This window comes from Meleagris gallopavo, chromosome 4, assembly GCF_905368555.1.
Source record: "Meleagris gallopavo chromosome 4, MGAL_WU_HG_1.1, whole genome shotgun sequence".
Lineage (NCBI taxonomy): Eukaryota > Metazoa > Chordata > Aves > Galliformes > Phasianidae > Meleagris > Meleagris gallopavo.
Genome location: NC_139407.1, coordinates 40,728,678 through 40,742,866, shown reverse-complemented (window position 1 = coordinate 40,742,866; position 14,189 = coordinate 40,728,678). Strand labels below are relative to the sequence as shown.

The 14,189-nt window shown below is 39.8% G+C and overlaps 1 protein-coding gene across 1 annotated transcript in view; it reads left to right on the top strand.

The window, feature by feature from the left end:
* The first annotated feature begins 11,419 nt into the window (after positions 1–11,419).
* MANBA (mannosidase beta) overlaps positions 11,420–14,189 on the top strand; it is a 49,407-nt gene continuing 46,637 nt past the window's right edge. Inside the window, exon 1 of the mRNA XM_019614813.3 lies at positions 11,420–11,729. Within this exon, the coding sequence (XP_019470358.3) occupies positions 11,547–11,729 (183 nt within the window). The 5' untranslated portion in view covers positions 11,420–11,546. The remainder of the gene's footprint in view (positions 11,730–14,189) is intronic.

Sequence of the window (14,189 nt, the reverse complement as noted above, 5' to 3'; positions counted from 1 at the left end):
GGTAATTATGTTAATATAATGCTTATTACTTTGTTGTGGAGCCATCGCCACCGCCACTGAAATTACGATTGTGATCAACTAGAAAGATGTGAGATGAAAGGCACCAAACTTTGTAAAACTCAAGGTGTGGATGAGGGAGGTTCAGGAAAGAAGATAGTAAAATGTTGCATGGAAGATGGAAATCTTGCCTGGACTGCTGTGTATTTCTCAGGTACTCCCTGTTGGTAGGTATGTGATCATTTTCAGTAAGTGGAAAGCATGTATTTTGATGAAAGAATGATTGGTGAATTGTAGATGTTACACATGTGCACCAGAGATCGTGCTATTATGAGATGGGAAATAGTAAGTGTTCTGTCCTCAAAGCAGTCTTGGGTAGTGTGCAGGCTTCCCCTGAAGTTGTACTGGGGCTCAGTCTTAAAAGCAGGGGGTGTTGAGGAAAGAAACTGGCTAGCGTGAGCCCAGAAAGAAAGGAAAGAATTCAAGAACTTCTGCCAAAACAAAAAGGTTAGTGATTACCTCAATAAGTCAGTTTATCTACCACAAGTCCAGAAGGTTGTAGTTGTCCAGCAGTTGTAGTGAAACATATGGAGGAACAAAAAGTATGATTTGAGCTTGTGAAAACTGGATGTTTTGGGAAGTACTGTTGTCCTGCCCAGCTCTATTAGAAAACTTAGTTTAGGATGACAAATACAATAATAGCTTCAACTCAGTAGTCAACTGCATCCTAAAAGTACTGAATTGAACAAAATCTTGTTTTGTAAATGGCTTTTATTTGCGGGTGTTTGTAGAAAACAAAGATGTTAAAAGCAAAGTATTTCTGAAACAAACTTTTTTTTAAGCAGATGACAAGAGTACAATCTGATTACTTTGGAGGGATGGAACTGCAGTCTGGCAATTGATTAAAAGATAGCTAGTTAATGTAAGTGTGTAAACTGTACCAGTCCTGTTAGATTTGATAACTGCTTAGGCAAAAAAGAATTAGCACTAATGAAAAGGACTTGATCATTTAAACATTTGCAGCCAGAAATGCGCCAAGTAACTTTTTAGTCTTTTCTGCAACCTCTACCCATTGTTCTTAAAGTTTTAGTTCAAATACCTCACTATGATAAGAATTCTCTTATCTTCATAATCTGAAGCAAATTCAATAGGCTCATCAGTTGTGGACCGAAACTTTATTCTGAATTACTATCATCAAGTCTTTAATAGCACTTAAAATAGTATAAAAGTTGGAATTCAGTTGAAGATCTTTTGCTGTGTTTATAGGTTAAAAAAAAAAAAAAAAAAAGCGTTGTAGCTTTAATCTATGAAGACTACATTAAGACAGCTATTTCTGTTAATCGTTTGTATGAAACAAATTGGCATAGGGGAATGAGGGAAATAATCCATGATCAATGGAAGTTTCTTCAGTTACAAAGGTTATTTCATTGGAACATGCGCCACATTATAATCCCCTGAACGGAATCCCCCTCCAGCCCTCTCCATTTCCTTTAAAAAAAAAAAAAAAAAAAAAAAAAAAAAAAAAAAAAAGCCCACTTGCTGTTTGCTGCAATTCCTTGTGTTGTTGAAAGGATGCTATTTTACCCTAGTGCCTTCAACATAAAATAGCATAAATTGGAGAAATGTATTTCAACCTCGATAGGCAATTGTGTGTATAAAAAGTAGTTGGAATTAGGACTAAAGTATTTATAAAGCATAAGGCTTACATTGTGGGAACAGTGCAGGAGCAATGCAGAGAAAGCAGGGTAAAGCAGGAAACAAAACTGCAAATAAAAGGTATGAAAGGTGAAGATGTGCTGCCTATGTCACTGTGAAGTGCAAATATATTGTCAATTTCTGTAATGTAAAGTCAAATGGAAGTAACCTGCAGTAAGATAGCTTATCAGTTGTAATTTTAAGTGTCCAAGTTAGCCTGTTGAAGAATATGACTTCAAACTTCACTTTTAGAAGAATTAACTCAGGGTGTAGATAATTGAACTTCTGCAGGTGTGTGCATGGAATATTTCATAAGTCAGTGTCTTTAAAGGCAACCCAGAGCTTCTTGCCATCTAAGCGAGGAACTGCAAGATGCAACCATGTGTACTGCATATGGCATGAATTTATAACCCCTTAGTCACTGACTAATTTGTGAAGGTAAATAGTAAAGATGTGTCATAGCTTTGACGTTTAGTACAAAGCTGTCATTTCTTTGGGAAAGGATGCTCTTTTGCTGAAATAACATCTACAGAATTTCCACCATGTTGTTAATCCTCCTCTGATAACAAATGCAGTAAGATTATCTGATTTATAGATAGCTTAGAAATGCAAAATTTCTGATTAGTATTAGCTTGCTTTCTTTCCTCTTTTGCAAGAATTGGGATGCTTTTATTGGAATAAGGGGTCTAGGTCTCTTTGTCAGGTCTCTCGGTTTTTGTACTTGAAAGAGCACTGAGGAAATATCAGTGTTAGCTGTTGCAGAAGGTTTCAGTTGACAACCTTAGCAGACATCAATACAACTTCCAGAATGTGGTGCTGATAGAATGCTACTGCTATAGAATGGGTGAGTTCTGGCTGGAGAATGAGTATTTGGAACTGAATGTTAAAATCTTGATGTCTTAAAGTCTTGCTTCTCTTTAGCATCTGTCCGGTCTAATTGACATGTGCCTTGAAAACTTTCGGGTACAAATTTTGTTCAGCTTTTTGCACCTCTATTCTTCTACCTTGCCCTTCCACTTTTCTCCTTACTTTGTAGCCCATGAGAATTTCATTCCTGAGTTTCAGGAGACATCTTTTAGAACACTAAGTGCTCACTCCTGAGAGATTGTTGTTTGGTGGTTTGGTTTTAAAGGGCAGAGGACAAACAGCATATTATTAACCAGTTCAGTTGAAAACAAGATGCTGAGTGAAACATAGGACATTTAGAGAAGTCTTTATTGGTTCAGTTGTACTGTGATCTGAATAGAAAATCTCAACATGTAAGCTTATAAAATGAGCCTGTATTACATATATTTTTATATAGTAAGCCATTGTGTAGTTTTGCAAGCTTCTTATTCCATTGTGCACACAAGCCCCCTGAAAGATATAGGGTGAGTGTGGCTCTCTTTTGCACTACTATGTTTGGTTTTTTTTTCAGTGTACTAGTAAATATTGTATTCACTTTAAGGGTTATAAATTCTTCAGGATACAGGTACTTTTGTACAATTGTAGATGCTTAGCTTTGCATAAATAGTGGGTTTCCATACACTCAGAAAAGTGAAGTTTTCCATTGGTAGGTGCCAGTGTTATAAAAAGCAGGACAAAGTTCTCCATGGTTTATCTGCAAAGTGTTAAACATGTAAGCCAATGCGTGTACTTATATACATACAATTTTTACTAGTGTAAGCCTTCTTTGACTTCAGTTTTTGTAGCATAAAAATACTTTCATTTTTGGGATAATAGTTTGCTTGAGAATGAGCTCTAAGCTCAGCAGTGAGCTGCTATGGGATAAATGCAGATACAGAACCTAGTCAGTGTAAGAGGTAGAACTTGAGTCAGTTGAGTCTGACTTCTTTCTATTGCCAGTTATATTAACTGCTCTTATTAATGTTTTTTATACAGTTTGAGTTGTATTTCAAGAGGATATCCCTAAGTCTTGTTTGAATAGTGATTTATGTTTCCTGAGAAACCATTCCAGATTCATTGAAAGCTACATTTCGAGGTAGGGTTACCCCCTCACAAGCACTTGAATTAGGTGGGAGGTAGATGCCTGTTACTTAACTAGGTTTTGTTCCACTCGTATTTCCTAAGTGTTACCTCTTAAACTCAGAATTACCATTGTGGTGCTAAGGATGTGAATTTTTAATTTTCTTTTTGATTATAAATGGAAAAGAAGTGCATTCTGTTTGGATTAATTGTAGATTATGTGAGAAAAGGTTGTGCTTTGACATAATACAAGTAACCCTGAAATGTGCTTCTTTGTGTAATATTCTTTGAGACACTGACACAGCTGACATAGAAGAATACTACAGGATTTCAGAAGAAAAAACTGATGAGAAGAATGGCTTTTGGAAAGTCATTGCTTTCAAACTTTTGGATACCAAGCTATTTCAAGGACATCGAGTTTCTTTGATTAAATTTTCTTGAAGCAATTTCCTTGAAACAACTATGTCATCTTACTGGACACGCATAGCTATCATGCTGTGCTTTCCTAAAACAAAAAACCTAATAACAATAAGCAACCTCATCAACAACTAAAACAGGAATATGAAAAATGAAGTTGTCATTAGCTGAAGATAGAACACCTGTAGTTCACCAGACAGGAGGCCTGATACAGAAATAGCATATGTTCTTCCAACCTTATTTTCTCTTCCATAGCCACTCTGCAGTTTGTCTTTAGCACACACCCTTTAGAAACCTGAACTTCCTTATGTCTCTGTTTCTTTCATGTACACCCACTGTGTGGACAGGGCTTCTTTCTGCTGCCTTCCCTGATCCAGTGGGGAAATCTGTTTCATAGTTTAGCAAGGCAGTGTCTGGGATCTCTGAGTACTCCTAGCTTCTGAACAAGGATTTTAGGCAGTTGCTGGGGCACGTTATGCTTCATGAGGTGCAAAAACATGAAGAAAGGATACAGAGTAATACTAGCAATCTTTTGGAACTATTAAACTTGCTGCAGTGGTTCTAGTTGGGAGGAATGTTTTCAAAAGTAATGAAAAATGTGTTAAGTTTCCTGAGCTCGTAGATAAGTAAATTGTAAAAACTGTATTAAGATTTTGTATCTAAGGAGCAGATGTGCTGGGGCAAAGAGTAAGAGGAAAGATGTCAGTGTTGTCAGTGTCATGGAATTTTTTAAGAGAAGTTATCATGTAGCATATGCTGACACATATATCGTGAATACTTGAGGGTGTGGACAGCGGAGAGGGCAGCCAGCTGTAACCTGTGAGCCAGCTGCAGCTAACTGATAAGCTATTCTTGAAGAGTTCTGCTAGGAGGAAATAGCAGTAATTACAGTTTGTGGTTACAAGATTATGGATCATTGCCAGGAAACTGGGAGGATAAACAGTGGTTCAGCATCCCTGGTATTTAAGGGAACACAACAAAACAAACAAGAGGTCTTGAAAAATCTCCAAGTTCAGATTGCCACCAGGATGTTTACAAAACAATCAGTGACTCTTTTCAGCAATGCAGTGGGTTTTCCTTGTCTGTCAGTTTGCCTGTTGTGAACTGTCAAAGTGGGTTATGGCAGAAGGAAGCTTAGCCTTTGTGTCCTCCCAGCAGACTCTCATGGCTGTGACAAACTAGGGAGGTCTCTGAAGGGAATACGGAGGAAAAACTGCAATTATTTGTCAACTTGCTAGGTTTACTAAAACACTTGTTAGACTAAATTGCCTAAATGATTGTTAGGATTTGTTTGATTCCTTGGTTGCTTTTTTTTACAGCTTTAAGTTTCTCTTGTGTTTGATTGAAGTTCCGCAGGGCGTAGCTCCAGACTTCTGAAATATTTGTCAGTATGATAGTATCACTGCTGATGAAACTGTGTTCAAGAAACATGGAGACAATCAGCATAATAGGAGCTTGGATCCACTTCAGTTTTACTGACAGAAGTTTTCGAGATGATTTTGCACTTTAAGCCTTTAAAGAAAATTTTCAAACTGCTTAACTTTTTGAAGTATGACAGTTTTCTATAATGAAGACCTTTGGAAATTACTGCTTACAAATGCTGCTTATTTTGCTAGTATGTAAAAAGTGCCAGAACCTGAGGTGTCTGGTCACTCTTCATCTCAATAATAAAAATTGAAAGTATCTTCAGGACAGTGAAGCAAGACGTCAAAATTCGTGCTGAGTATTTATATTTCAGACTTTATAGTGAAGTTACAGTGTAGCTTTTCTTATTTCAGTCGATCAGTACCAGTTCACACTAACTACGATTACCTCTGCACTTATCTGCAGTCCTAGTGTTGAGAAAAAACAACTTTACCATTCAGCTGTGACTCCTGTAGCAATGATGTAGGCAATAATTTGTGCAGCAGATATTTGGTTTCACAGGGAAGTTGGTTGTGGACAGAGTGAGTGTGAATAGTATCTTTACAACTCTGCTTCCAGAATAGGTGAGGATCCTTTCAAACTTCTTACACCAAGGTTCTTTTCACATTCCTCTTTAATGTGTTTATAGCCATAAAACTACTGCCTGCCCCTCTACTTCCAGTACAAGTATCAAAATGCTCTGAACTTTTGACTAGTACCAAAACAAGAAATACATAGTCAAAGACAGTTCTTATTCTGTTTGCTGCAGTGGTTCTAAGTCTTGCTTCCTTCTGGTTACCATAAGAATCAAAACAAATGCACAATACTTCTCTATAGCTGAGTGTGTATAAAGTACTATTTTTAGTGTTGTTTATGTACTAAGACATTTTGAAAAAATAGTCCATAGTAAAATATGTCCACTTGATTAACATGCATGAGTCAGTTTCTGCAACGCATGCCTGAAACATTTGTGCCAGTGTAGTGAGTGATGTGGTAGGTAGTAGCATCCTGGACCGTATGAGGATGCAGTTCCTTTACTTTAACATCTTGCACTGGAATCAGACGAGAAGATTTTTTTATATAGGCAGGCTCTTTGTTCCTGTTGTTGTGTTAAATGGAAATTGAGTTTGGTCAGCATAGACTTCATTGGTTAAGAATTCTAGCATTTCTTGTAGCTGTTAAAATAATAATTTCAGGTGACTCTTGAGTACTAAGTTTTTGTGATTTTGTATGTTCCTGGGAGCTTGTGAAAATGTGGAAATGAATGGAAGGAGTAGTGTCCTAGTGAGGTCCGTAGCAGCAGGTACATTACCTCCATTTAAGCACTGAGAAACAGAGGTCCTGACCTGCCCCAGTGATTTGTCTCAAGTGACTGAACTAGAAAAGAACTACAGCTCCCAGGTGCTTTGACAACTTCAAATCCATTTAAGTTTACTCATCCAGTTTATCAGCTATAATTTTTTGTTGACTTTCTCATACTGTTCACCTGCAAGGAAAACATTCATTAAAACTGTAGGATGGAGATGTGTTTTGTACTTAGTGTAATATGTTTGGTATGTCCTGCATTCAACTGACACATGCCAAGTGAAGCACACTGATTTAGTAAAACTGAAGCCTGTCAAACTTCTGTCGTCCGGGAAATAGTTCATTACCTCCGATACCCACATTTTGAGGGATTTAATTTTGGGTGTTTATGGACAAATCATATGATGTGGTTACAGATGTCTAGTTTCAGACCTTTGAGAAAGGTGAAGCAAGTTGTTTTGTACTGCTGTCCTCATATGTACTACTGTATTCCTGTAAGTGCCAGAAAGTCAGTTTTGATTCTAGATGTTTTAAGCTCTAATTGAGAGTCCACAGTAGCTTATGCTAGTCATGTAGCCTTCAGACAGTACCTGTCTGCTTGTGAGACAAAGAGTAAATGACAGTGGTCAGTGTTATGTAATCTTATAAATAGACTCATTGTTTCAAAGGTGTTTATAAATCGAAGAGAACAATAGCTATGAGAGTTGCATCTTCTAAAGAATCTGTTTTTAGGAATCTGATCGTGCTGGCTTTAGAGATCCTTATGCCTTTTGTGTCTATACCATAGATGGTGGAGCTTTATAACCCAAGTCCTGTGACTTGAGCCCACCTGAAAACAGAATGTTAAGCTGAGGTACAAATTCAGTCTTTCTCCACTGGCATACCTGATTGAGTTTAAGGACATAGTCAAGGTATCAGCTGTCTTTCTGCATATGCAATTTTAAAATTCCTACTGCCTATTTTTTCCCTTCTCCATACAGTATTTGCCTCGCGCAGTAGTTTCCTTTCCACATACTTACCTTGAATTGCATGTGATTATTAAGGCTGAGCAATTTTGTTTGCTGACAAAATACCCTTGCAATGACCTACAGACTTAAAAATAATTACGGGAGAAACTTCAGGCCTGCCACTTAGATCCTCATTTTGTATTTTGCTCTCAATAACCCAATACAGTCTTCTCAATACAATGTATTGATGGTTTCCTCATCAAAAAACAATGCTAATTTATTTCCTCATTTTATTTTTAGCTTCCTTTTTTGATAGATTCAAGATAAACATAGAATAATGTCTGAAATCTGTTTATTTCTGTCCATCCTTTGTAAATTCATAGCTGGAAAGCTCCCTGCACTGTATTGCTTTTATGCCAACCCAGAAAGTAACTGTTTTGCATAGCAGTTCTATGTTTGTAGCGGCAGTCATGAAACAGAAAATATGCATTATACACAGAGGTTAAAGCTTTCATACATGTGCTGCACTATCGGAAGGGATATGCAGTAATCTGAACACCAGTCCTGTTTTATACCAGTATTTAACCAACACATCTGTATCAATGTTGCTGCATCAATGCAAAACTTCCCAAAGTAGATGACCCTTCAGTTGTTTTGCTGCTTTGACAAATTGTCTGCGGTGGTGTATAGTTATCAAAAGACAGCAAATTCCAGCACGGTTTGGTGCTAACACAAGGCCTGTACTGCTTTGTGGCAACCTTTAGCAGAATGATACAGGGTGGACAGGTGGGGGCAGTAATATCTTAAAGTACTGCAGCCAAATCGGTGAGAACCTGTTTGTTTAAAACCTTTCTTTGAACTTGAATTTGAAAGAGAAAGCATCCACAGCCTGTCATGATGATAAAGATTGCATAGCAGTTGGAAACAAAGGACTTTTGAGATCAATGCAACAGAATTTGGGCAGCTTCAATTGAACTGCTCTGAGTTTATTCTAATATTGTCCAAGAGAGGCGCTTGCTCTCAGCATTTTGTCTTAGTTGATAAAAGAATGTCCGCTTGCAGCCTTCAAGAGTAAGAACTGTAGTAACCGAAATTTATGGCATTTCAGAAAGATGGAATATTGTACACAATGAAAGAAAAGCATATGAAAGACCTTACCATGTCTTAAAAGTGTAACACAACCTTTCAGACTGTAGAAACACTAAAAATGTTATTTGTTTAAAAATACCCTCACAGAAACAACAACAACAAAAACACTCTAAAACTGAGACATGAAAATGAGACATGATTTAACTTAATTATAAGCCTTGAACAAGGAAACGGCATGTTCTCAGGATACTTGATTACAGCATTGTTCTTAGGATTTTTTTTTGTGAGTTGCTTCAGTGAGTCTTAAGGAGAAAAATAAAAGGCTAAGAAAACACGGAAGTACAGTAAACATCTTGAAACACAGCTTCCTTCTTACTGAGAAGCTACCACATGACTTGCTGGAAAAAGCTCGTTTAAAAAAAAAAAGGGAGGGGGGGGGGCAGAAGCCAGCTTACAGTTGCACTTCGGTAGCATTAAAACTCAATTCTCTGTAAATCTGCTTATTGAGAAGTAATATCCTACGTGGTCTCTCAAGCAGCACCACTGTGTTTAAGTGTTTTTGATGTCACATGAGTGAATTGAAGGTAAATGCACTGTATTATGTGATAGTCCCAAAAGCTAGTTTGCATTTCTCATTGACAGGTGAAGGCAGAAACAGAATGTACAGTCAATGTGCAATGGCTTTATAGTCTGAACTTTTAGAAGACACTTTTACTGAATTCTGCAACTTGTGAAGCTAGCCGAAGTACTCAATTTTCCATGACAATACTCTTTTTTTTTTTTTGGCAATCTTACTAAAAGATGACTAGGAGCCGATCTGAAATGGGAGATGGTTTTCAATTAGTCAATATAATATGAATATGAATTCCTCAGTCTTAAAAATTCATGCCACTTTCAGTATTTAGATTCCTGCACAGACTCTCTTGTCAAATAGAGCAGGCCCCAAGCATTCCTGTTTGAAGGTGGCAGGAGAGTTTTTCAGTGACAAAAACGAGTGTCAGCTGTTCTTCAGAGCAGTATTTCTTAGAACTATGCCCTTCTACTCCGAAAAAAATCACCTGTGATTTTATCATATATGTAGATGTATGGGAGGGCTGGTGTTTTTCTCTTAACTTGAAGTGAAGGGCTGTTGACCCAGAAAGATATTCTTCTAAACGTCCTAAAGACTTATGTGAAAGCCAGAAGCTAAACCAAATGAACAAACCAACAAAACTCTGGTTATTCCTATTCTTGTCTGTGATTGCTCTTACATTCTCTGCTACATGCCAGATGCAGCAGCCTGTTCTCATGTGTCAGCCACACTTTAGTCTCATGTGACTTGGTCTATGTATGTATGTTGTTGAAATAATTAACCTTTTAGCATCACAAAATGCTTTATGTGTTTATCCTCTAATTTTACCGTCTGTGATTATAGACATTAAGGAAACATGAGGATGGAAGTGGGAAAACAGAAAGAAAGCCCTTGCAGTTAGTTGAGGTTTCTTGGAATGGCTGGTTGCATTTCTATGCAGAATCACACGTAGGCACCTCTGTGTATAATTTTGCTTTCTTTGAATGTACAGTGACTTCTGTTTTAAAGAGGAAAAAATGATACAGTAACAGAAAGATGTGGTGCTAGTGGTAGCACTACTACTTTACAGCAATTTGCGTGGTTTTCTGTTTTTATCCATATTTCACCTTCTCACTTGAGTGTTAGCAAAGTGCCTGCCTGTCTGATTCTGAAGAGGCAAATAAATTGAGTAAAATATTTTCAAACCAAACCGTGTGGCCTATGTTGGGCTTACATCAGTAGGTGTGTGGGACAGTTAATCAACTGTATTTTAAGAACAACAGAAAACTAAAGCCTGGAATTCTATAAGCAATAATTTAGAGTCATGGAGTGGCTGCTGAAAGGAGCACTTTCAATTTTATGTTGAGCTTTGTGAGGAGAATAAGATTATTTGCACTTGAGGAAAAGCAGAAGAGTCTGCTTGCAGGTGATCAGACCTGAAGGAAAATGAGTACAACACAACCTCCAGCAGGTACCACCAGGATTGGTGATTGGAGTTTAAGAGCCACTGGAGTCTATTTTATGTATCCTGAAGTGGGACTTGGAGGGGGGAAGTGGCACTGGAGGGGTGTGACAGTGCAATAATAGGCCATTCCAGAGCTAATCCAGGCCTCCCTGCAGCAGGGCTGGTTCCCAGAAAGCAGCCAGGGCACTGTGTGCTTTCTGTTCCTTCCACTCATCCTTTAATTCGTTTTTGAGCCGTGACTGAAGGGTCTCAGCTCGTGGGGTCCTGCAGGAAGCCTGCAAAAGGTTTTAGAAAGGATATTCGAGATGCTTCTTTGGAATTCTCACTTCTGCTTTATAACCAGCTTTTACAATCAAAACTTGCAGCAGCTCTGCTAAGCTAAGCTTTATGAGGAAGCAGAGTACCCTTTTAAGAGGGTGACATTCGTTATGATTTTATATCCCTCTATCATTTTATAGCCAAAAGAGGGAGAATAGTTGTACGAAAGTCGCCGCGAGACGCAGCCAAGCTGCCCTGCATCCGCCCCGCCGCCTCCCGCCATCTTTGCCGTCCGATCGGCCCTGAGCAACCGTTAACGGTCGGGGAGAGGAGGCGCGCGGCCGCCCCGCCCCCACCGCCAACGGCCGGTGACGGCCTGAAGCGCCGCCTCAGCACTTCTGCGGCCGTGAGGCGGGCGGCACCTTCTGTTGTGCTCCGGCTTCCCGCAGCGGCCATGGGCCGCGCCGCCGTGCTGCTGCTGCTGCTGATGGCGGCGGGGGGGGCGGGCGCGGGCGGCCCCGAGGTGCACAGCCTGCGGGGTAGCTGGCGGCTGGGCAACGGGAACGGCTCACTGTCGCTCCGAGGGGAGGTGCCGGGTTGCGTGCATACTGCCCTGCACCGCCGGGGCCTCATTCAGGTACGGCCGCGTGCGGCGGGCAGAGGTCGGCGGGGTGTGGCGGCGTCTGAGGAGAGTCCTCGGTGCCTGCCGTGGTGGATCCCGGCGCCCACCCCAAACCCACCATCTCCCCTCGAAGCTGCATCTGGCGCTGCAGGTCTTGCTTGTACAACAGTGCCCCAGTAGTAAGAAAAGCTTTGGTGTCTGCAGCACGCAGCGTCTCGGGTGGGTCACCACCACAGAGCAGTTTGAAACGGGTCCAGGGGTGCACATAAGGAAACTCGTGCTTTACATGCATGAGGTTCTCTAGGTTTGACACCAAACCAAGTGCAGACACCGGGTACGTATATCAGCGTCACAGGGTGTAAGTCATGGTTACCGGCCGTGTTACCTGGAAAGGGAGGAATCCTCAGCCTGCCCTGCTGAAATTGGGCTTGTTGATGTGAGAAGTTCAGGGATTTCAGACGTTTCAGTCCTTTAAACATGTTTTTAACACACGCAGAGTGCATCAAAACAGCTGAGATTGCACACTCCCATACTTCCTAAGGAAAGTGTATTTGGAACCATGACAAAGTTGATCTCATTGAAACACCTAGTTCCTTCTCAAAGCTTTGCTTTATCTGCTTGTTACTGCTTCTTTCAGTTCTTAGATTTACAAAAACATGGTGACCATTTCCTGGGACAAATGATCAAAACTGCAGTTGTAGATTGGAGGCAAAGTTTATACTGATTACGGCATAGGTTGCTTGTGACTCAGCACAAGGAACGTGGCAGTAAGCAAGGCTGGGTCATTCTTACGATGCCTTTTTAAAAGGAAATACGTAGACTGTGTGTGAAACTGAAGAGATAGGACATTATGAGGTTAACAAAATCTGTAAAACTGAGAAATATTCTGCTATCCTAGAAAATGTGAAACAGTATCCTGTTATCTGAGTACATCAGACATACTTGAATGTGGTGTTTATTATGGGCCCAGTGTTGCATTTCTTGTACAGCAATAATTTAAAAATTCAATTCTGGATGCCTGCACTTTGCATTTTCTATTCTTTAATATTTATGGTTTATACTACTACCCTGTTCTGCTCCAACTAAAATTAGGTATAAAGAAAAAGTGACTCTACTTTGAGCAGGATAATTTTAGCATAGTTTTGTGTTGGTGTATATTGGGAATCCCAATACTAATAATGGATTGCAACAAAAGTAATTGCCTGATAAAACAATCAGAATAATAGAATGGCTTTGTTTGGAAGGAACCGTAAAGATCATCTAGTTCCATAGTCAACATTGAAAAAGAAAACACACTAATATGGAATGATGTGAGCCACTATGCAGTGATGTTATAACATCTTGTGTGCTAAGTGACAAGACATTTGAAACTTGAATTAAAAGTGTTAAAATGGTTTTTCAAAGCAAGTTTTAAAAACTGCAGCAGGCAGTGGGGTATGTGTGGAGGATCAGTAATGAGGGCTTTGCTGGTTTCTCCCATGCAGAGTTCCTATGATAAGCTGAATGTCTCAGCTGTTTGGCTGTGCTGTGAGGCATTGCGTTGATAAGTATGAGTAATCATTCAGGAGAAACTGTGACCAATGCACTGAGTCGAACTCACAAGTTACTGCTGTAATGAAAGACTGGCATTTAACTACTCACTCATTAAGTACTCTAACAAAGTTAGAAAATGTGTTTGCTATTTAGCTGCATTGCTGTAAGCTGACTCGTAATGTTGGTCATTTTAAGCAGCAGTATGGCATTTGGAAACGAGTCTGTGATCAGGAACTTTCATGTGCCTTTGCAGAATCCTGAGCCTGCACACAGATAGGAGCTTAGTCAGCCTCCTGGCCCAGTCAGCTGCAGGACATGTCTTGCTAATGGTGGCTGGGCACTTGGCTAATTAAATCAATGACTCTTGCTTGTTGCCACTCACAACATGTTTATGCATATGCAAGTATGAACTTGCTTAGGGCATGTGCTGATATGCCTGGCTGGGAACCTGCTGTGTGCTGGAAGCTCTGGCAAGTAGAATCAGTGCATTCTGCCCAGGAGAGGAGTGAACCACTTTGCTCACGAGTGTGTTTGCATGGCTGCAGTTTTGGTACCTCAGGAGGCGTTCTGTTGTTTTTCCTTACTGACATGTGCAGGCGACTTAAGATCAATTCAAATCCAAAGCTATCCAGCATGGCAAAGGAATGGATTTACAGGAAGCATTTGCACAAATAATTCCACCTAATAGCTAATTTTAAAAAAATTGCATTTTGTTTAAATGACACAACAGAAAGCATACAAAAATATGGGAGCAACCTTAGCAGATTTCAGAAGCTGCCACTAGTGGTGTGAAATGTAGTCAGTCCCTGCCTCCATAGATGTAGTGCTCTGAAGAGCAGCAAATCTGCTCCGCTTGGAGGGAGTCGGTGAGGTCATTCTTCACGGCAACTCCTGCCTTCATTTTGCAAAGTGCAACTCAGCTGCTTGTCCCGAGGTTTCTTT